This window comes from Triturus cristatus, chromosome 10 (assembly GCF_964204655.1).
Source record: "Triturus cristatus chromosome 10, aTriCri1.1, whole genome shotgun sequence".
NCBI lineage: Eukaryota > Metazoa > Chordata > Amphibia > Caudata > Salamandridae > Triturus > Triturus cristatus.
Window position 1 is genome coordinate 965,608,613 of NC_140593.1, and position 24,569 is coordinate 965,633,181.

A 24,569-nucleotide genomic window follows, 5' to 3' on the forward strand; every position below is an offset into this window, starting at 1 on the left:
CAGCCTCGCCTCGCCTCGCTAATGAGATGCAAAAGAGGCGTGGCTGTGAAAACAACACATGTTAATATCGTGAAGGCAGCTTCGCGATATTAACAAGGAGGTGCAGCGATAAAAAAAATCGCGCTACCTCAGCCTTAACTCAGAAATTTAACACCTGTTAAATTCCTGACTAAGGCATACTTTTAATGGGATATGGATTATGCTGATAGGACCACAGGGTCCTATCAGCAATGTTATAGCTGTTTTCAATGGAACATCGGTAGAAAACCAGCGATGTTCCATTGAAAACACCGCTATCGCTGAAATATTATCGCCATAGTGCTATGTGTTGTAAATATAGCGTTATCATGGTGATAATATTCAGCGATAGCTGGCGATAATTTTTCTATCGCTATTAACGGCCAGCGATAATTATTGCTGGCCGTTGATAATATTCCCCGATATATGATGGTTGGGTGCAAGCGCCATGACACCTGCTGGAATGTAGGATTACTAAGGAGGGGTGAAGGCCACTGCACAGTGTCTGACAGTGGGGGGAGTCGCTTGGGGGGGGGGGTCATGCATATGAAACCTTTCCGCTAGGTCCTGCGTCTCAGCTCCTGCTCTCCTTGTGAAACTCGAGAAACCGGAAGCAGCCCCACTGATCAAACACAACACTGCAATGCAGCATTGTGATTGGTAAGCACCCAGGCTCCCCTGACCAATCACAACACTGCAGTCAACGCTTAATGATGTTATCGCTGGTGCAATTTCAGAAGTCATAAGTATATAGAAAACAAAGGCTCCTTCATTAACAATAGATATCATCATATACATTAACATTAATTATGCATGTGCATGAGTAGTGGTAGAATGGGTCATAGGCGCCCACTCATTCTCTAACCCTTGCACTCATGCAGTGGGTGTGGCTTGCTGAAAGCTATTTGCCCAGTCCTTATTATGTTGAAAGCAATCCTCATCTGTGTTTCATACTTTGGCTACTGGCTGTCATGAAGGTGGGGTTTGATTAATCAGTCAAATATCAGTTTTAAATATATTTTGGAAATTCAACATTTATTCTCATAACAACAACTTATGAGCCCTAAAAGCACACACATTGGCATCTCCAATACTTGCTTTTCAATTATGACACACATGTTAATTCAACAAAGCAAAAACTTCTAATTTAATAGGGGAGCGACTTAGAGATAGCTGGAGAGCTAACAGTAGCCCATAAACTATTCGTTCGAGAAGCCAATTCCAGACTAATTTGCATGCTGGCAGGGCTTTAAGTGGGCCGGCTCTTGCCGGTGCTCAGCACCGGCAGTTCTAAAAAGCAGGTTCTGAAACGAGTCACTATCGGGCACTCCATTTTTGCCCTCACCCTCAGGACGAAAAAAAAATCTTACCTCTGCAGAAGTACCAGACTTCACTGCCTTTGATGTAACTTCAAAGGGACTCGTTACGGGTCTTTCACAGTCTCTTAATTTCAGAACTGAAGTATTTTAGAAATTGTTTACAGTGAAGCCATAGTTGTTGCTTAGTCATGTTATGCAACTAACACCCATTGAAGAATCTAATAGGCCTGGCTTGTTGTAAGTGTAATGTTGAATGTTATGCTATATATATCTGGATGTAATGACAGAAGCGGCTCACTATGCTAAGCATAGTTTTTCAGCTTCGTGCTTTAAGCCACGCCCTTAATTACAGCGGCCACGCCCATTTGAGAGAACACCCCCAGTTTTTTTCATCTCACTTAAAGCCTTGCATGCTAGGTTTCAGTTTCTAAAAGTTTAATGAATCAGGTTGTCCAGTATCAACAGATTTTTCAGGGCTCAATATTTCAGAATTCCCTAGACGTAAACAAACCCAATTACAAACCACACAGAAAACTAGCATACTGTTTGTAGTGGCGACCAGCCGTTGTTTTTTTATGGTACTTTTCCACGAAACACTCTTCTGGGAATTTAAATGGCAAATATACATTTTGAGGTCTCCCAATAAAAATTATCTCTCGTCAATCTTCACAAAACTTTCTAAAGTTAAATTTAGGACCATGCACAATTTGGGAAAGAATCAACAGACTTGTTAAAAGGGACATTACAAAATAAAACAAAGGATTTTCTTATGAACTAGTTGATCTCACATAACTGTCTCTTCCTTTCCTTCTCTTTATATACTAGTGAGAACCCTTTGGCAACCATGGCAATTTAGCAATTAATCTAATAATTTCGGTTGAAGGGACCTCAAAGTTATGACTGAAATTTATGACTGAATTTGCAAGCTATGATGATCAACTTTTTCATAACGACCTCCAACGCACTGTTCATGACCTCCAATGTTGCCATGGTTACACGGTATGTGTACTTCGATCCAATGCACACAGCCAATGGCTTTGGCAAAAGGGCGCGGCCCAAGCACCCCACCACCTGGGTCCTAAAGCACATTGCATATAGCCTTTGACTGTGCGCACCAAGCTTTGGATAAAGGGTGTACCCTCTTTCTTTGTCCTGTGTCCTGTTCCAGTGCCCATGAGAGCTCTGGTTACAAGGTTTAGTAAGAGACCACGCCATCCACCCTCCGCCTGTGCCACCTGAACCAGCTGTGCATGGCCTTTCCTGGTTTTCAGAACTAATAATTTTATTAGGACGTATAGTTGACTGATCAGGCTTCACAAGGTCACTATATTAAACCCTTTATAGGGCGGAATATAAGAACGCCAGCCACTGAACTTCCTGAGGGTCTTTTGATGCAAGAGACATCTGCTCTTGTGAGCTGCTTTCAACTACATCAATTTCCTTTTTGATGTCTGTCGAGACTGGGCACCCACAGTCCTGCCATGAAACTGACTCATTTCTTGCCAGTTGAACTGCATGAGTAGCACTGACCTCCCCTTTGAACCTGTGATTAGGGCAATAAGATGGAGATGATCTCAGGGCCAGGATATTTAGTGATTACCCTTTAACTACTATATGCAGCCACTGACTTGACTCCTATTCCATTACGACATTTACTTGTTCATAGATGCAGAAGATACATGTCCCGTTCTCCGTAGTTCTAGGGGGGCTGCTGGTATACACGGTCTGAGGTGACAGGGTATAGGGGCCGGGGAGAGTACAGATCACCCACACTCAGTGCTATAGTCGGAAGCCCTGCCCCCGAGCGGGCTGCCTCCCTTTATTGGCTCCCCGCAGGCCACGCATGGCCTGCGGATGTAGGGGTGTGTGTTCGATGTTGCTACAACAACTAGACCGCAGTCATTACATCCCTACCAAACTCCGGGGCCTTTTCTCTTCCTCCCCCAACAATACTCTGAAACATGTATAACAACTTAACATGCATAACAATCACTTTACACATTCTTTGGATACTTGCGCTCTCCCCTGATGTCGGTGGTTGGGTCTCAGCCGGCATGCAAAGTCTCTCAGTCTTTGGCTGGGCTGGGGATTTGGCCTCAATCCATACCTCCCCGAGCGGGGTCCCTCGCTCGACGTCAAAGACCGAGGGCTACCAGTGGCTGCCACGGGCATGGGTGCTGCCACAGCCTCCCCTTGTGTGACTGTCGTATTTTCCACCGTGGTCTCCTCTTCATCTTCCAGCGCGGCGTCCTCTAGGAGCAGCCCTTCCTCGGTGCCCCCTCTACCATCCACCGGTGGAATTGCTCTGAACCAGGAAGCATTTCTTGTCACTGTTTCCCCTCCCTTCCTGGCGGTGACCATGGTCCCCTTTACGGCCTCGACAGTCCAGAGGCCGGGTTCGAACCGGGTTTGAAATTTTCCTCCGGGCCGCCTATTTTTAATGACCACCTGCGTTCCCAGCGAGGGTATCTTGGATGCGGCCCTCCGGTGGTGACTGGCTCGTCGGTTGCTTTGTTTGCGTCTCTTCTGGGTCCCTTCCTGGTCGACGGGCACCGATGTCCACTCCGGGCTACTGGGGAGGAGGTCCCTCCTGGTCCCCTGGAACATGAGGCTCCACGGGCTCCTTTGGGTGGTGCAATGTGGCGTGCTCCTATATTCCCTCAGGAATTCATGAAGTCGTTGCTCTGGGTCAGCCTGCTCCACCATGGCTATGCGGAATGTCTTGTTTAAGGTGCGCATAAAATGTTCCACCTCCCCGTTGGCTTGAGGCCATTGGGGTGTGATGCGTCTGTGCCGAATCCCTCTTTGGCTGAGATAGGTGGCAAATTCAGCGCCCTGAAACGGTGGCCCATTGTCACTGCGGAGTTCTTTGGGGTAACCAAACATGGAGAATATCTTCTCAAGGGCGGGCCCCACCTGTCCAAAAGCCGTGGACCTCACTTTCTCTGCCACGGGGTATTTGGAGTACGCATCTACCACCACTAGAGTGTGCCCCTCGCCGGGGAAGCTCCCAAAGTCCACGCTAACTTTTTCCCAGGGTACTAGGCAGGCGTCCTCCGTGATGATGGGTTGGGGTCGGTCCGGCTCGCCCGTGAGCTGGCAGGCCAGGCAGCTTCAGACATGTTCCTCGACCATCTGTTCCAGAACCACATTTTCTCTCGGATTCTGGCCTTCATTTTTGTGGTCCCTTGATGTCCCCCGTGGGCAAGTTGGATCGCTCGCTGCCTCAGGGTCGACGGGCGGACTGGCCTTGGGCCGCGTAGCAGTATGCCATCTTCTGTGGCACTTAATTCGTGCCGGATGCGCCACATCTGAGTGAGTGATTCTCTGTCTTCTTGCGCCCATGCGTTTGCTTGGTGTAGGTATCCCGTCCTTGATCCTTCTTGAACCGCTTTCAAGGTCTTCATGTACACTGAATCCGTCTCAGCCCCCTCTTTGATGTCATCCAGTGTCATGTTCTGGGGACATGCAGTGAGGGCAACCCACTGAGCAAACTCATTGCATTCTTCATCTGTCCCCGTCTGATCTGGGACCGGTGGGTGACGGGATAGAAAATCCGCCGGGTTTTTGGCCCCCGGGCGATACACCACTTCCATCTCGTACGGTTGCAGCTGGACCGCCCATCTCTCTATCCGCGGGGGCGGATGGGGTGCGGTTCTTTTGAATAGGGGCACCAGTGGCTGGTGGTCGGTGACCTTTACAAACGGATGCCCTCGTAGGTATAGATGGAAATGGCTGCACGCCCATTTAATGGCGAGCGCCTCACGTTCAATTTGGGCGTACCTTGCCTCGGTTGGGGTGAGGGCTTTGCTGGCAAAGCTTAGTGCCGTCCACTGGCCCTTGTTCTTGGGTAAGTACCGCACCCAGCCCTACGGGGCTCGCGTCAACTAGTACTTCTGTCCGCTTCTTGGGGTCGAAGTAGGCCAGCGTGGCCTTTTCCAGTAGTGCCGTCTTAATCCCCTGGAAAGCTTCCTCCTCTTTCGGTCCCCACTTCCACGGGGTGTCTGTTCTCGTCAGGGCGCGAAGCGGCTCGCTCCACGTCGCCAACCCCGGGATGAACCGGCCGCAATAGGTGGCCATGCCAAGAAAACTCCTGACCTCCGTGGGTGACGTCGGGGCGGGAGCGTCCTTGATAGCTTTGGATTTTCGAGGATCCACCTGAATCCCTTCCTGACTAAACACGTAGCCGAAGAACTCGATCTTTGGCTGAAAGAACTGGCACTTGTCTTTGTGTAACGTCGCACCATGAGCGCTCAATCACCCAAGGGTGTCTCGCAGGTGTTTGTGATGTTCGGCCGCCGTTGCCGAGTGAATGAGGATGTCATCGCTGACATTGATGACTCCCGGCAATCCAGACAGCAGCTCCCGGATGGTATTTTGAAACACCTCGGCCGCCGAGGAGATCCCAAAGTTAAGTCTTTTGTACCGCCGGAGCCCTATGTGGGTGCTGAATGTGGTTATGAATCTGCTGTCCTCAGCCAGGGGCAGCTGATGGAAGCCGGCGTTCAGGTCAATCTTCGAAAACCACCGTGATCCGTTTACATCGGCAATGATATCGTCCATCGTTGGGGTTAGGTGGCGTTCCCTCTTGATGGTACGATTTGGCAGTCTCATGTCGATGCACAGCCGAATTGCTCCAGGTTGACGCGGATTTTCTACAATCACCATGGGTGATACCCAGGGGGTGGGCCCCGAGACTTTTTCGATAACTCCCAGTTTTTCCAGGTTCTCCAGTTCTTTTTCCACCACGGGCCTCAAATGAAACGGGATTCTGCGATGCCTCAACGCAGTTGGCTTGATCGTCTTGTCGATGTGCAATCGCATCGGGTCACACTTGATGCACCCCAGGCCCTTGAAGAGTTCTGGAAATTGAGCCAGTAGTTCATCCACCTGGTGTGTTCGGACCCGATGTGCGAAGGCTATTAGCTTCAGATCCTCTGCCGTGTGGCTACTCAGTAGTGTTTCTGCCTCCCTGTCGATGATGTGGACTGTTGCTGTTACTTCGACTTCATCAGCTTTGATGGGTACAATCATCTTTCCTTTCAGTGGGAGAGGGGTATGGGCCCCATACGCAAAGATCCTTGTCCTGGACGGTATTATCTGTGGCCTGGGACGTAATTGATTAAATTGCTGCAGTCCCATCACATTCACTGTGGCCCCGGTGTCGATTATGGCCTTTATCTCATTCCCTCCCAACTGGACAGTGCACGTCGGTTGTGGCCTCCTCCTACGTTTCAACTCCTGTGCGAAAGATATAATGTGTACTTCTTCGTCCTCGGAATCGGAATATTCGTCCACCGTTGGTAGGTATCTTTCTTGGGCCACCCTGGCTCCTTCCGGGGGCATCGGGTCACCTAGAGATAGTTGTCGCACTGCTTTTGGCAATGATTTGGGTTTCCTCTGTCCTTTGGTGTGATTGCGCCGTCGACAGACAGATGCGAAGTGGTTCGGGATCCCACAATTCGTGCACGTTTTCCCCTGTGCGGGGCATTCTTTGGCTGCATGTGGTTCATATCCGCAGTATCCGCATTTTGCCCGTGAACCTTCCTTCCGGGCGTCCCTGTGGTATCTGTGCTTTGCCGTCGTCTTTACCGCATCCACTTTTTCCGTCTTGATGTTGTCGCTCTTTCCCGAGTGTTTGTTCAGGGCTTGGTCCATGGCGGTGGCCCTCACCGCTGATTGGTCGTGCGAACGAGCTAATACGAGTATGTCTTCAAGCGAGATGCCTGGTTTTCTCAGGATCAAACCCCTTAGCGTCTTATCCCTGCATCCTTGAATGATCTGTCTTTGTATGGCTTTGGGTTGATCTTCGTTGGTGCATGTACTTGCGAGTTCCCTCACCCGCGCGTAGAATCGGTCCATGGATTCACCTTCACGCTGCCGTGCCTGCCCCAGTTTAAATACCTCGAAATCCAGATTCAACTGCGGGTCAAAGTAACCATTGATAGCCCGGACAGCCGCATCGTAGTCGTTCACCATGCCAGTATTAGGTAAGTGCTTGAAAAGTTTGAAGATTTCATCCCCTGCATAGTGGAGTAGCAACGACCTCTTGATCGCCCCATCCGTCTCCCTGGATGCCATGAAGTAGTTCTCTAGGCGCTCCAGCCAGAGTTTCCACCTGGGGGACGCGGTTGATGGATCTTCAACCTCGCTAAAAGGTGGCAGGACTCCCGATGCGGCGTGCTGGTATGGGATGCGGGCAGGGGTCGCCGGTTCGTTGTCGGCCATGGCTTGACTCCCTCTGACTTGCTCCGGTCCTTTCCTCCTGACTCCCTTTGTGTGTGTCGTCGAGTTTGCTGCGCTTCTCCCACGTGGCTCCCTGCTCCTCCGTGGCCCGATATGAGGGTCGTCTCGCCCCTTCCTGGTGTGAAGTGCTCAGCGTTTGGCTGTAGTGTCTCCTGCTTGTGGGGTGATTGGGCAAAATCGGGGAGTGGCAGCGACGATTTACTTTGGCCAATGCTTGTTTGTAACCGACTTGTGTTGGCCAATGTTTGTTGTTGTTTTTTTTTTTTTTCCTCCTCCTTTTCGGACCCTCTGGGCCGCCTGCTGACTCCTTGCAGCCCTGGGGTTGTCCTCGCTGTCGCGCGCGCCTTCCTCCTTTCTTTCGCGCCTCCCCCTGCCACGTGCTGGCCCGTCCTCCTGTTCGCGCTGCTCGCGTGTATACTGGTAGGCCGCTTGTTGCTGCGCATGCGCGCAGAGCTCCTTATCGTGTGGGTCGTGCTCCGCGCGGCGGTTCCGCTCTTTCCCGCTTCGTGGCGTCTTCCCCGCACCTCGTCTGCCCTTCTGGACCCTCCACTGCTCACTGGGGTCAGGCCGTGTGACCTTCGGGCCCGCTCTCCTCTCGATAGTGCTTTGGGTCGTGGGAGTCCCCGGTGCCACCCCGACCTTATCAGCTTGTCGTTGTTGGGTGGGTGTGCGTGGAACCGGATCCCACCCTCGTCGCCAGTGTCCCGTTCTCCGTAGTTCTAGGGGGGCTGCTGGTATACACGGTCTGAGGTGACAGGGTATAGGGGCCGGGGAGAGTACAGATCACCCACACTCAGTGCTATAGTCGGAAGCCCTGCCCACGAGCGGGCTGCCTCCCTTTATTGGCTCCCCGCAGGCCACGCCTGACCTGCGGATGTAGGGGTGTGTGTTCGATGTCGCTACAACAACTAGATCGCAGTCATTACAATACACAAACCCTGAGTGTAGGAGGGACGGTATTACTTTTTTTTTCTCAATGAAGAGATGGTGAACCTGAGAACATTTTCTCAAATTAAGTCACATGACTACTATTACTGCAGCCGTATTGTTTACACAAGGATGGCAGTATTAAAGCACCAGACATATGCTCATCCCTGTCACAATGTATAAATGTGAGGCCTTAATAGGGTTAATAATTCTCAAAAAATATATATATATTTTTTTAATGAATGCCTGTTTAACATCCTTGCTTAGAGCTAAGTGAGTTGAGCGCCAAGGTTGCAAAGATGTCCGTGCATTCTGCATTCTATGGGTTTGAATTCGTGAAGGCTTCGAAGCACTACCCCAGATTTTCAATGAATTAGTGGTGTTGAGTTGTGTGACCACCCGTAATGCACGCAAGGAAGATCAAATCGACAGTTATCATGCCTGTGCTCTCTACCTGTTCAAGCAGTTCTTCTGGTATTTTTCTCTTGTTGGTTTTGGCTGCCTTCTGGAGAAGGTTTTTAGCATCCTGGCTCTTCCCCTGTGTTAACAGCCAGCGAGGCGACTCCGGAAGAACCCTATTGGAGAGAACAAATAAAGCAAGGAAATAAACAATTAACTACAAAATCAGCACTTTAGAAGCAAAAGAGTTTGGTAGTGAAAAAAATAAGTGACTGGACATGTACATTTTGAACTGAGGCTGTTGATAACAATTCTATTGAGCAATGAAAGTCTGTGGAGCTCGTCAATAACTCTAGCATGCCCTTGAATTGTGTTTATGGTTTATGGATCCAGCCCAAAGTTGAGAGTGCATGTGAGGAGTATGTGCCAAGAACTAATCTTCTTGACTGGCTCCACAGTCAATAATCCTTGTAAAACGTGAATGTGCTAAATGTCTGCACTGCATCACTCTTTCCACCCCCTCCAGCCCTTAGAACCTTCCGATACTCTCAATCCAAGGCATCGAACAGGGCAAAGGACATTATTCTGGGCATGTTCCTGATGTATGTGTGGTGTCTGCAAAACAGTGAGGGATGATCAGTGATGGGGATGGCCTAAGAGTTGGATAAAAGGCATGAGTGCATTAAGAAGGAGTACAGGAAGGAGTACAGGAGCACCAATCTCAGTAGCTAAAGAAGGCATCTAAAGCAGTTTTATTTGAAGCAGTTATCCAAATGATCCAGCCCTGTTCTCATATATCACAACAGCACACAAATACCCTTTCACTGTGCACTTACCTTCTTTATTTGAGCACATCCTAAATCCAGAGAACACTTTGAGCAGTTTGTTCCTTTCTCACTGTCGATGAACTGTCTTATTACACCAGGAGTTACTCCTAGCCACATCGTAAAAACCTAATTGCTAGGCTTTATCCTGAAAGGAAAATGTCATCTTCTACAAATCAGCACCATTAGGAAGTGGTCTCGATTTGAACTACTTATGCGGAGGATCATAAAAAGTTAATCCTCAATTGTGACTTCAAACCATAATTCAGGCCCTGCTAATGTGACAGCTAGGCAATGGCAATGCCCTGCTCCCAGTTCCCCCCACCCCCAGCATTCATCTGCTCCACTCTCCAAAATCAGTGCAATGTGCAACAACCTACACAATCGCAGCAGACACCATCCTAGACTGTTATGTTGGGCTCTAGGCCCTCATGCTCAGTGACAGGACTGACACGGACACATGGTTGGGGTATTGGGATACTGGCCTCGAGCACGTGCGCTCGGCCTTTTTATTATCCTCGTCACCTGACCCAGTGACGTAGGTGGTGGGTGGGTGTATAGTGTATTGCACACACATTGGAACACTAGAACGTGTCCATGCTAGGACACTACATCCCTCCCAATTTTTAATGACAAAAACCCAAAGTCAAAGTTAAACCTGTGGGAGAAAGAAAACCCATACATATGTAATACAGTGACCAAAACTTCTGTAGAGTCTCTTACGCCTCCGCTGCTTGGGGTCACAGACGATGTTCTTCCTGTCGCGGAGACCACCAGTTTACTGTGGCATCAGCCATGGGTACTCGATGGATCCAGTCCGTTGACGACTCTGCCTTGAAGTGGTACTCACAGTCTTTTCTTCACTTTACTTCCATGGCGACAAACGCAGTTGAAGTTCTTGTGGTTCACCGCTAGCTGTTGCCGTTCATCTTTCCGTCCTGTCCTCTTCTTCATCGGTGGCGTGTATTCTGTTTTGGGGAAAAAAAGGGATTGGTTGCAAGACACCCCTCTCACCATGATGCCTCTCTCGCAGGTGTTCCCCTGCCACGGGATATCCCTGAGGCCCTCTTCATCAGATCTGTCCTGGGTTGAGTGTCCTGTATCGTGTTACTCCCATGCCGATAAGTGCGGGTGCGGAGGAGACGACAAGTCTCACCTCAGATTCCGCAGTCAGACCTGGAGGGTAGCTGTTGGCTCCTGTCTTTGCGCGCGATGTCTTCATCCTCCTGGGACCTTTGCTGAAGGGCGGCTGATGACCATCTCTCGTCGCAGGGATGCTCTCTCTCACTGGTATCCCTGAGGCCTTTGCCCCTGAGTCACCACGGCTGGCGTTGTCCAGTGTCCGCGTGACCCTAAAGGTGGATGGTCCGGCCTGCTCACCTCTGCAGATCCCAGGTGTGCTGAAAGCATCGTCAAGCAGATGGTGTTCTCTCCGTGCCACAGGTGTTCTCAGGACTTGCTCTCCATGTTCTGGCACTTGTCGCCTTCCTTATCTTCGGGGTGTGAGTAGTCTTGCCACACTCCTCTCTCTTTCCTCGATTCTTTTCTCCGTGAGGGTGTCGAGTCACTCTGACTTCTTCTCCTTCTTCTTGCAGTGGCAACCGTGCCACTCAGATCTCTTTCTTTCCCCTTTTTCCTTTTAGTGGCAGACGTGCCACTCCGATGTCATCTTCTTTCTTTTCTTGTAGTGGCAAACGTGCCACTCCGATATCTTCTTCCCTTCGCTTCACGACCTACTCTAGACCGTTTCTGTTCTCCACTTGGTCTGGCCAGGCTTCTCCATGCAGCGCACACACTCTGCACGTGTTCCCCCTGGTCTTGTCCTCGTCCGAGTGCACTCTCTCCATCTTCCTCAGCATTCCGAGTTAGGGTTGTGACCTTCTCTTCATCTTCTCCTTTTCACCAGTTACTTTGGTTGTTGAAGTTCGGGGGGCCATACTCTTGGTCCTCTTCGTTCTTCTGGAGCTTCTTGGACCACTTGACGGTCCGCGCTGCCGATCACTGGCAGGATACCTTCCGTCAGACCTTTGTTTCGTAGATTCACTGACACGTGCGTCGGTCACCTCCTTGTGCAACCCCTGGCGGGTTGGCTTCTGTGGTGCGACCATTTGGCTGGTCGGCTTGGCCTTTGTGGTGCGACCATTTGGCTGGTCGGCTTGGCCTTTGTGGTGCGACCATTTGGCCTTTGTGGTGCGACCATTTGGCTGGTCGGCTTCACGAGGTGCGTCACGTCGTGTGACTACCTGTGTTCACGAGGTGCGCCACGTCGTGTGACTACCTGTGTTTTCTGCCTTGTCAGGCGCTGGTGCGTGCTACTCTTCGTACCGTCGTGGTACATCTTCAGTGTAGCATTGCTCCTTGTACCGATGTTGTGGTGGCTTCATGGCGCCACTGGGTGTGCTTCTGCATCCTTACCCATCAGTGTTGGATACTTGCTGCGCCCATCCTCTTCAGTGGGTTCCTCTCCTGTAGGCGCTGCTGTGTACCTTCCGCGTCCGGGGTACATCTGCGCTGAGTCCGTTCGCTCTCTCGAGGGTTCGCTCCACTTGATGCGGCGACAGCGCAGTCCTCGCTGGGGTGGACGAGGCTTGACCCTTTTCCTTCTCTCCTTGTTGCTGTGGGATGGCGCTGCATCCCTTTGGCACACTGTCGTCTTCCTCCATGTCTTCCCCTTGTTTTTTTCAGACATTGAGCATGCTGTCCCATTCCTTCCAGTGCAGTTGCTGGAAGCGGCCACTAGATGGCAGTGTTTCTTTCCTCTTCACTCAGTGGCAACCTTCTTTGCTGCCAGAACTTTCTACCGTGTTGTCTTCCCTTCACTCTTCCAGGCTTCGGTGGGCCGTGCAGAAGGGCTGGAGCCACAGCAGAGCAGTGGAGTGCAGGACACGGGGCCAGACAGCAGGTAAGTCTTTTGCATTTATTTATTTGGAGGCAGGAGGGCCCAGGCATTGTCAGTGGGCTGCTCAGAGGGCGAGGCATCACTCCATGGGGCACAGTTTATTCCTCGTGTGGATGGGGCTGGGGCTCAGTTTGCACCCCATGTGCTTCAGTTATTGCAGGAGGGTGTGGGCTCTGTAGCTCATTCCCTGGCGGTGCTGGCACCATCCTGTTGTTTCCACTATTCCCGCCCCTTGCCGCAGGCCTTCCACCTTCGCAGGCCGCGTGTGGGGGGGGCCGTTGCAGCTCCCCTCGGCCGCCTGGGTGTCCCTCGCGCTCCTTTATTCAGGCCCCCGCACGTGTGCATTTTGCTCTCCCCGCCCGCAGCAACTCCTTTGTCATCACGCTGCTCGGGGCGGGGGGGAGGGTCAGTGTTGAATGCCGACACTATTCGTTGGGGCAGCATACACCATGTAGGCTTCCCGCGCCGCCTGTACTAAGTTTTCAAACGGCCTCGGGCCGCGCGCTGATTTGTCCTTTCCCCCCCCCCACCCCCGCTCCCGCAGCCTCACCTGGCCTGCATGCCGCGCGGGGAGCGGGCGGGGAGACGGGGTCTCTCCATGATGCGGCGTCTGAGGGTGGGCTCCTCTTCTACGCTGGTGAGCCGCTTCTTTCTCCGGCCGCGGGCCGGGCACTTCCTTTTCTTTTCCCACACCCCGCCGCAGCAGCCTCTCCTTCCATACGCTGCGCGGCGGGGAGGGGGTGCTACTGTCCTAGCTCGACTGCGGGTGGGCTCAGCTTTGTTCTCTCACACTGCCACCAGCTCTCTGCTCTTCGTGGGGGCGGGTACAACGGGCACCGCTTGACTTCGTAGTGGGGTGGGCCCCCCGCTGGTGGTCACTCACCGTCGCGCTGTAGTGGGGTCGGATCCCGCTGCAGCAGCGTCACTTCTCGCTGCAGCTCCTTTCTTTACGGCCCCATCTCAGCCGGCGGGTCAGATCCTCGGCGCAGGTGGGCACCGCTGCTGCGGGGTGGGCACCCGCTTGGCTACCCTCCCTTTGGTGTGCCTGTTCACCCACGCGGCTGGGCTCCGCGTGGTGCGCTCCACTTGCGGGGGTCGTGGCCGACGCGGGTGGGCTCCGCTCGGACCACTCTTCACCCGGGCACGGCGGCAGGCTCGATGGGGTTGGGGTGGGCACCCGACTTCCTCCCCTTCACGGTGCGTGGTGCTCCCGGTCACTACGGGACGTGCTGCGGGCTCCGACTCGCCCTGCAGGCTTCTCGGCGCATCGCGCCTTCATGCAGAGGGGGTGTCCTCACTGGGGGCAGTCCTCTCTCCCTCTTTGTTTTTTTTTCTTCGTTGCGCAGATCGGGGGCTGCACACGCGGGTTGAAGTACCCGCCTCGTCGCCATTGTTATGTTGGGCTCTAGGCCCTCATGCTCTGTGACAGGACTGACACGGACACATGGTTGGGGTATTGGGATACTGGCCTCGAGCATGTGCACTCGGCCTTTTTATTATCCTCGTCACCTGACCCAGTGACGTAGGTGGTGGGTGGGTGTATAGTGTATTACACACACATTGGAACACTAGAACGTGTCCATGCTAGGACACTACACTAGACCATATCACTCCAGTTCTGGATGCTATGCACTAGTTTCCAAGTGATTGCCTGCAGCATTCTAATAATGGATTACTTGGTCCTCACAAACCCTTCCTTATCTAGATGTCCACAATAAATGTGAAGCTATGAGGCGATTCACCTGCAAATCTCACTACTCAGGAGGCCAGAATCTTTAAGGCAGTGTTTCACAGGCTGTATCTCCTGATCATGGAAACACCTCACACTGTGGATGTAATGTACCCCTTGCTCATCTCCTTTTTGAAAGAGCTTAACTCTTCTGTTTAAGGTTTATGTGGATGACACGTAGTTGGTGTTCTCTTCTAAAGAACATTCGGGGGTGGCCTTTCATAATTTCAAGGAATGCCTGAAATATTAGGCTGCCTGGATGAATGGGAACTGCCTGAAACTGAATGTAGAACATACTGAAGTCTTCTTCAGTCAAGCATCACCCCGTCAAATCTCTGGTGGCCCATTGAGCTGAATCTGCCCCCAATTCTGGCAGATTCAGCAATAAACTTCGGAATCAGGCTGGATAAGGATCCATCATTCACAACACAGGTCCGTCACATCGCTTCTACTTGATTCTGGAAGCTGGGATCCATTTGGACATGTAGACGCTTTCTGCCGGAGGTATGCCGTAAGGCTACGGTTCATGCTCTGGTGACTTCACAGCTGGACTATACCAACAGCCTCTATCTGGGGCTACCTGCCTATCTGACTCGCAGGCTACAAATAATTCAGCATTCTGCGGCAAGGCTGATTCGGCGGTTACCCCTCCGGTATCATATCTCCCCACAATCGAGACAGTTGTACTGGCTTCCAGTAATCAGGAGGATAGAGTTGTCACTGACCCTGGCTTTTAGAGCCACTAGAGGCATAGGCCCTTGGTATCTCAGGCAGAGGTTGCACCTAAATCATCAGGAACGGGCCCCAAGATCCAACCACCTACGGCTTCTTCGTGTTCCACGTTTTTCTAAAGCCTGGCAAGGTGGCAGGTCCTTTCCAGAAAAGATAACAAATCTCTGGAAATCTCTGCCTGTCCACCTGCACCTGATTGAGTCAGAACTAAAGTTTAGGAGGGCCTTAAAACCTGGCTCTTTATTCAGGCATAGGCTCTTGGTAAATCCTCTCATTAGTCGGCTGCTGCGCCGGGACAGCTCTTAGTTAGCAGTGCGCTCTATTAATGTCTATTACATTACATTAAGGAACATTTCACAGAGAGGGACAAGCGAGACAGCGTCTACCTTTGTACAAGAACTTCAGAAAAGTAAAAATTCTAATTTGTGGGTTAATGCACAAAGATCCCACTGAGGTAAGCTTTCCGCTGCTGCCCTCTTAGATCCATCTCACCAACCCTCTCTGATTATCTGTCTCTTGATCGAGCAACACTACACAACAACCCCTCTTGCATTAGGATGTAGAGACCCATGCTTGGCTGGGTTTGCCTTCCTTCTCCTATCCGACAATTCTCTCAAATAACTTTTATCTAACTTTCACCTACACTCACACTACCCACCATCAGTAACTCCCAGATGTTGGGTTGCACCAATATGAAGTGTAAAACAGGTTAGTGTGCCCAGTATGTGCACAGATCTGAAACTCATGTATCTATTTCATCGCTGTCAGCCTTTATCCAAAGGATATAGCTACTCACAGACCAATTACTACAAGGTATTGAACATGGGCTAGTTCTGCCAGTATTTAGATCTGATCAGACCTAGAGACAGTACACTTAAGCTCTCTCCCAGGCTTCCACACGGGTATGTGCCCCACTTTGATGTTCCATCACTAGAACCATCAAACATATTTTACCGTCCAGCCCAAAACAACTGCCACACGCTTTTCAGACCTTCTTAGTCCCATTGAAATGCTTTGTCACAGCCTCCTACAACTCATTCAGCCTTAGGAATGTTGTCTGTCATAGCGGAAGGGAAGGAGAGTACCGCTTAATTTCTCCATCTTTATCAGACCTAACTAGCCTCCTTCACTTCCCAATCATTAGTTACGTCACTTCTTTTGGAAAGTTGGAGTTAAATTTACCCTTCCCTAAGCATCACCTGACTGATCCTTGTCAGTACAGTGCCTGATTCAGCCCCCTTTTGCTATTTTTCGGTAGATACATTGTTTCCAATACATAACATATACTTAGATAGGCCTTTGGGTCTGGTCATTTATCATGATTGGGCTGTTTTCTTGGCCAGCTCACTTATCCATTCTTGATTTTATCACTTTCCGCCCTATTCTTGTGTTTGCTCTACCTAGGAGCATTTCCATCTTACTATGTCTTGATTGTATGAGTCGCATCCTTCCACAGTATACTTGAGGGGACTTGTTTTGTATTTGTTGGTGAGCACTCCATGAGATTTCTTGTTTCCTTGCTCTCTCCCTTTATCCAAGATTGCCAGCCATGCATGTGCAGATGCTTTGATCAATGCATTCACCTGCAGTGGCTGCAACATTGGCCAAGCAAATAGCTCAGCCTTTTTAAAACTGAGACTTATAGGTTGTGCCAATGCTCGTTCCATTAGGGCCCTTGGTGTATGTGGAGAAAGTCTTTCTCATTTTGCATATAACAAGTATTGATTCCATCTTTTTGATATTGATATTTAGGAAACAAGCAAGGTAATAAACACACTAAATGTTTCCTTCTCTTTGGCCCCAGCTTTCCCAGCGCAGTAGCCATTTTGTAGAATCAGAGATACCACTTTGGCTGCACTTTTATTCATGCAGTTAATATTCCTATGGAGTTAATCCTGCAGTGAATTAATTAAATACTTGCTCATTGGGCTATTGCCTAGATATAAGCAACTGTTAACTAACTACCTTTCCTGTAATTATGTACCTGAGCCACAGGCAAGGTCCCTAACGCGTCGTTATTCCCCCAATGAATTCACTGCACCAGGGAGGCAAGGGTTAACTGCTCCTCTGGACCGCCGCAGCAGCAGGCCTTTCTCGTGAAACCTCTTTTCCTGCCACTGTGTGCAGGTCCCGTCTCTTCCTTATCAAAGGGGAAATGTTAGCCCAAAGGTTGCAGAGCTGTACAAAAAACAAGCATGGCAGTTTGTTTATATTTTTCTAAGGTACTGGGGCATTTGGCTTTACATTGCCCTGTTGACTTGGAAGGGGAGGGGCTACTGTGAAGTAGCCGGAAGTACCCGGAAGCAATGTTTCAAAAGAGAGAGCTGCTGATGAAATGGTCCAAAGGGATGTATGACGTTACAACGCATACATTTACATCGCGGTACATTACATCGCGGTTTTGACAACGCAAGTCGTTACAACGACTTGCGTTAGAGGGCGCTGGACTTAGGAGTAGTATAATTTACTATTCCAACTCCAGTCTACGTACAGTAGGGAAGGTGTTGGATAGTAAATTATACTATTCCTTGTCCTAGAGCGCCATCTAGCGCAAGTCGTCGTAACGACTTGCGTTGTAAAAACCGCGATGTAATGGCATTGCGATGTAATCCCCGCGTTGTAAACGATGTTTCCCGGTCCAAAGAAGCAATATAAGGAGCACCGTTAGGTTGGGGGCTAGGGTGCTATCCACCAGTATAAGGGGCATCACAAGAATAGGGAGCTGCCAGCCACAGAGTGCTAGCTTTGTAGGTCTGTAACTTTAGCTCTGGTTGGCTAGTGCTCTGCGTTCCATCCAGGGTGCTGATGTATATTATTGCAATTAAATTATGTGTAATGAGTTGATGTTTGCAATGATATTTTAAATATTTTTTTACTCATGTAATCACAACGAAATTAAGCAATAAATACTATTATTATAATCTCTGCAGGAGCAGCCCATGCAGGTAAGAGCAATGGGGCGGGGTAGGGGGGACTTGACAGACGACGAGGGAAAAGTAAAACATTTTCTAATTATCCTCATCGTCGTTGAGCCATTCCCCATATTTACAAGGTGGCACTAAGCCGCTTAAGGTGGCTTAACACAACCTTGCAGATATGCCCCTTTCCGCTGCAGTCTGTTGTAGCAAAGGAGTGGGCAATGGGTGTTGTGGGCGTTCCACCACAACACCCATTGCTTTTTGTCACTGCCCCATATTTACAAGGCTGGAGTAGCGCCAAAAACTAAGGTCAGGAAAAACCAGGTCTTAGATTGGTGATATGAGCAGAAATTATTAATTTACCCTCGTTTTTTGCTCTTTGAAAGAGTAAATCGCCATTATTGATTGTCTGTGTGCAGGATGGGGTCCCCTCCTGCGGATAAACAATCGCCCCTGCAGCACAGGCACCCTAGCAACGTGGCAAAGGGTGCCTGCGCTGGCGCTAGGCAGCTTTTTTACCGCCAACGGAAACACACTGGTGCGCTGTATTTTTGTAAATACGGCTCATCCTTGCTTTTTTTTTTATGTCGGAGCACTGCATTCCCAAATTTGGCGTAACACTGCGCTCTGGCATTTTCTTGTAAATCTCTCCCCATGACTGTTGCCAGCAAGTGAGTGAATGGGGTACATACACTTCTATTGAAGACCTCAGATGAAACCTTTGACCTGGGGTGCAATCTTGGGACTAGTTGAGGTGCGACCTCCTAAACAGGGTATTGCCCTCTGATGCAAGCCCACACCTGATAAGACTACGGAGATGGGGATGCTTCAGTTCAATCTCACCCTATTGATCTCCAGCCAAAAAGAGAATTTAAAACCATTTCTTATCTGATTAAAACTTTTGATTAGGTTTATTAAATAATTAGGTTGCCCAATGTTAAATATACACCCTTAATATATTTTAGCTAGGGAATTTTATATCAATGTTCAGGGGAAAAACAATCGGATACATTTTCCCTCTTCAATTTTGCTTCTTGATTACTCAGCACAGAAACCCATAGCAAAATTGGGCAAGGTTATGTGATCCTCTACACACTCAAAGCCCACTTCCTTCTGTAATTATCTCATGATTCAATATTGTTTATCACTAGAATCTTTTTGCTTCTTAATACTCTTCAGAATATTTGAAAAAACAAAAAGGTCTTCAGATTGCCATCAATGATAGTAGCCTAGAACATCCAAGGTACTAGGAGCCTCCTAATGTAGACACAAGCCAGCATCGCAATTAGCTCCTAGAGGCAAATAATTACATAGTGAGCTATATATGTGCCTACATCTGAAGTGTATACTGCCTATCAGAAAAGGCTGCCAGTGTCTTACCTGAAGGGGAGAACTATGCACATGAATCAAATGTACTTACCATTCAGTTATATACCCAAGACTTAACGCATAATTCTAACAGGAATTGTTTACTAAACTTGATTGCATCAACATTTTTGACTTACCAAATGTAGAAGAAAAACAGAGCCATAGGCACTGATCCCACCAACTGCAGCAATCTCCAGTTGCGGATGCCATACGCTAGTCCGGCCAAAGCCATCAGACCAAAGGCAAAGAAGATGTGTGATGTAATCGTGGCATATGCTCGCTGGGAGACTCCAACCCATTCAGCAACTGAAGCATAGGAAAAGATAAAGAGACATTGGAAAGTCCTTCAGGAGCTATTTAAAGAGGCTCTGTAAGAGATGCTGCTAAAGGTAGTGGCTAAGGTCTTGGTTGAGAAACTGGAAGAGAGCAAGGAGGAGATATTTGGTGAAAATTTGGAAGTGACATTGGGGAAAACATCTGAGGAGGCATTCACAGAGACGTTGAGAGACAGGTTGGAAGAGGCAATGTAAGAGACAAAGCAAGATATTGTAAGTGCCAGTCAGTGGGTCCTAAAGATATTCAGATGACATCCTCCTCCAATCTTTGGCCGCTCTACAGACCACAGACAGCAATGGTCACAAATGTGCAAATTGTAACTGGAAAAGAGCATGGAGGAGTTGCTCAGCTTTCAAAATAAGGCAGCACCAAAGGGAAACAAATGCAGTGCTTACAGAAGAAGGAGTGAGTGGGTATTGTGTGCGGGAGATGATGAAGGAGAGAAGATGAGAGGTACTATGTGCAGGAGAGAGTGATATGCGGATGCAGGATTTCAGAAGGATGTGGGGTGAAAAGGGGCCTAAGTGTCTAAAAGAGTGAGAGACTGAAGAGAAAGCTGATGTAAAGTGCAGGAATTTTCAGGTCACATTGTCACAACAAAATCATTGTTACTCATCTATTTGATACATATAGCAAGGACTGGTAAAGTCAACAGGTCTGGCATATTTTAAGCGTAGGCCCCTTGTGTCATGTATGAGTGTATAACAGAAAACTCAGCGGCACTAAAATATGGGTTAGGTTGGCTGGTGTCTTGAGTGTGGTGCACATGTTTTCAGCCGTACTTCTCGGAAATAATTCCCAGCTCTGCTGCTCTTGCCATGAACTTTTTAAAGATCCCTCAGCATTTTCAGGCCACTTGAAGCACTGCTGCATATATGCAATCCTGTAAAGACTCCCTCTGAACTGGCTTTGCAGGGAATGGTACCCCATGTTGTCTGTAGACTCACCGAAGGGCCAAGATGAAAGTGTGGACAACTACCCCCACTCCTAAAACTACCGCAACTCCCCTGCCCTGAGCCCTAAAACATTGGCCCCTGCCCTGTGAACAACCCAATCCCCCGAGTCATAAACACTACCACATTCCTAAAACCTAAAACTACCCTGACCCCCCACAAGCCTGAGCCCTAAAACCTGATTCCCTGCTCTATAAAAAACTCTGACCCCCGAGCCCTAAAAACTACCCCCACCTATAAAACTAACCCTCCATCCCCCTAAAACCCAGCCCCACTTCCCAGTCCATGTCCTCTCCCGATCCTTCCTCTTCCCGTGCCCAACCACCCACAGTCTAGACCTCGAACTGTCTTCGTGGTGGCATATGCGGGGTTAAGAGAAGCTTGGTTGTGCTTGCGGGTAAATGGCATGCGTGGCTCTGCCCATGTTGTAAAGGCCTTTTCCCTTCACCGGAGAGGTGTGTACATCACCTGCACCTTACAGGGTTGAATCTCCCTGGTGCTAATTAAATCAGTCATCGTTTTGAGGTCAATAAGGTCAGCAGTATCCAATAGAATATCAGCTGTTAGTTAGATAGTTTCTGTGATCTTTCATGAGTTATGTTCTTTTGGTCTGCTTTGGATGGATAGTGGCTTTAGCAAATCACTATCCGTCATACCACAACACATAAAAAGTATATCTCAGAAGTAATACACATAGAGTGTGCTTTGAATCAGCTCACTTCAAACACTGTCTTTTGTGTTTTGTTTATGGCTTGCCATTGGTTGGGTGGATTTTCAATCTAGGCCATGGCATTTTTTCTGGGTGGGTGTATTGGCCCATTTGTGTTCCCACTGGGTTTGGATGATGGGTTCAAGCAGCCCTTTTGTCAGATTACAGATGCAACATGAAGTGCAGCTTGTAAGTCAGACTCAATGTATATTATTTTAAGTATTTACTTTATTACGAAGATGACATATTCATTGTTCATTTATGGCTTTCTTCTGTGAAGATACCCACTATCTCTGCTAATACAGCCTGTTCAGAAACACATAGCTTCTATCTTTCTGCTGTAGTTTTGATATGAGGTAAAATTCTTACGCCAACTTTACTTTTGATATCCTAATTGCTAAAGGAATGTAACATAGTCTGACATATAAAAATAACAGTGCAGTAAAAAAACACAACGTGATGTTGATTTAGTGAAGTGATGTCTCATTTGTGTCATTAGCTTGAAGTTTTATTATAATATGGTCTCTGGAATCTGGTCTGATTTCAGTTTCTCAAGTGTCAAGAGTGATGTTTTATTCTGAAGAGTGGCTCTTGGGGTTGCACTCTGTTACTGTGTCTTTGGTGTAATGTCACAGTTGGTTCTCAGGTTTTAGGGTTGTGGCAGTCTGCTGTTCATTTCTTATGGCGTTGTCACATTCTGTCACCCTCATTTTGCAGTTCTGTTATCTATTGTACTACAAATCAATTGAAATGCAAGTGTTAGGGAAATAGCGTAGTTTACATTAGAAAGAGTTTTTATCATAGTTTTAACAAGCCACTTGCTGTATCGTTTCATGTGGGATCTTCTTAAGGATCATATCTTGCTCCACCCTCCATGTGAATTTCCTAGCTTGCTCAGCTTACCACTTGAGCAGTATGAATGCCAAAGAAAAGCTGCATCACAGAAGGTGTAACACACAATGCAGGTATATACACCTGCCTAAAATAATGGATACTAATAAAGAAGCAGGCAAGCAGATGCCATTTTGGCCTACACTGGATACCCAGGTAGTTATTCAGTTGCTTTTCCTATTGGGGTCTCAGGAACCGTTATGTACATTGTATGCGTAGCTCTTACAGCCTTTACTAAATATCTTGTCTTTGATTACAGGTTTGCTAGACTGTAAGGTATTAGGATTTGAACAGGAACACATGAGTACCTGCAAAGGCAAGGTCATTCTATAGATGCTCCTGGTGGGATTTGGGGTCTACCTGGTAAACTGAGTTTCTCATCTACACCTCTTCTTCCACTAAAGGTTTCAAGGCCAGTACTACACATACATGAGTGGGTACCGGCAAATAAAACAGGTAATTTTTGGGAAGAGTTCCCTTGTGGTGCACCAGGTACATTGCAATATAAAAACATGCTTTAATCATCTTTTCGTCTATTGCAGTTTTTGCAGATAGTATCAAATACTTGAATGGATGGGCATACCTCAGTACCAGCACAACACCAGGTACCTGTTTGGTAGAGTTTCTTTGTGGTGCACCTGGTATGCTACAATATAGCAATGTGATTTAACCATCTTTACTTCTATTGCAGGCTTTACAGACAGTACTACACATACATTTTGAAAGAGCAGACGAGAGTGCAAGCAGAAATAAATGACAATTGCTTGACCGTTCCTTGTGGTCCACTTGGTGCATTGTAATATAGCAATATGCTTTAACCAATTTATTTTCTTTTGCCCGCTTTACAGACCGTACTACATATGGGTTTGGACAGACAAGAGGGAGAACAAGCAGGAAATATTCAAGAAATTAGTTGCTACATTTTCTCTGAGATGCCTCACAACTGTGTGACAGGCTGTATTCATGAGCGTAGGTGCCAATTGTAACCTTTTTTGCAAGGTTTATAGCTTAGCAGGCTAAGACCAGCTATTATCAACGTTTTCAAACACAAAGCTGTATCTTTTGTGGAGGGTGGTGCTTTACCACAAAGAAATACATATTGCCTTGTATTCAAAGAATAATGGATGAAGGAAATTGTGAAAGCTGAGACTCAGGAACTACACAAAGCAAGGCTTGCATACAATTTTGGAAACTGTTTCAAAACAGCCCATACATGGGCCTGATTTGTACAGTGTTAGAAATGGGGGTCTTTAGTTGGCAAGGGTTTGCTCCTTTGTCCAAATAGTGACCCTTCCTCCTAGTCAGGATAAGGGAATTACACTCCTAAAATAACCCCTGCTCACCCCCTTGGTAGCTTGGCACGAGCAGTCAGGCTTATCTTAGAGGCAGTGTGTAAATCATTTGCACATAACCAGCAGTAATACAGTGTAAGCACTACAAACGGACACCACACCAGTTCAGGAAAATATCCAATATTTTTATATACTTAAGACAAGACCAAAAACGATCAAAAATCCACAATACAGTACTTAAAAATCTTCAGTTAACAAAATTTGCTTAAAAAACAGTTCCATGATGTCGATAGCTCCGTCCGGGGGTATCACGGCATCGTGAGCAAACAAATCCAAACAGTTCTGGCTGACTGCGGGCCAGCTACGGTGTCGGGAAGGCCAGTAAACAGTACCTTTTAAAAATGCAGGGTGACGGCGACCTCTCGTTGAGCTTCCGAAAGCACGGTGTCCTCAGGCGTCGGATCCGGAGATCGGTGCAGGAGTCATCGGGGCCCTCGAAGTCACATGCGTTGCAGATCGAGCTCCTCTCTGTTGAAGTCAGGAGCGCTGGCATTGGGTGCTGTGGTGCGAATTGCAGCGGTGCGGCGTGTGGGTGCCCTCAGGTCGCGGTGCGAGCAGCAGCTCGGTGGCGGCATCAGATGGCGTCGTCGGTGAGACCAGGGTCGTGGTGCGAAGCGAATGTGGTGCTCGTCGTGGTGCTGGCAGGTCGCGGTGCAAGCTGCGGCGTCATCGTTGCTGAAGGGATGTCGTCGGCTGACGAACTGGAGTCGATGGCACCGGAGTCGGTAGGCCAAGGTTGCGGTGTGGGATGAGAGCGGTGCATCATGTAACTTTATGAGCAGTGCCCGCGAACCACCGTGCAAGCAGCGGCATCAATTTTGGCATGGAGCGGCGTCGTTGGGAATACCAAGGCGTAGTTGTGAAGCGAGGCAGTGCGGAGTGCGGGGCTCACAGGTCGTGGTGCGAGCAGCGGCTCGGTTGCGCCGTCAGCAGGCGTCGTCAGTGAGAC

General features: G+C 48.8%; 1 protein-coding gene across 2 annotated transcripts in view; it reads right to left on the reverse strand.

Annotated features, from left to right (window-relative positions):
- Positions 1-24,569, reverse strand: part of LOC146796336 (solute carrier family 22 member 13-like) — a 492,717-nt gene that overhangs the window by 149,327 nt on the left and 318,821 nt on the right. For both annotated transcript variants that reach the window (XM_085628861.1, XM_085628860.1), the window contains exons 4-5: positions 19,517-19,685; positions 8,965-9,085 (exon numbers count right to left, since the gene is read on the reverse strand). In XM_085628861.1, the coding sequence (XP_085484987.1) occupies positions 8,965-9,085; positions 19,517-19,685 (290 nt within the window). The remainder of the gene's footprint in view (positions 1-8,964; positions 9,086-19,516; positions 19,686-24,569) is intronic.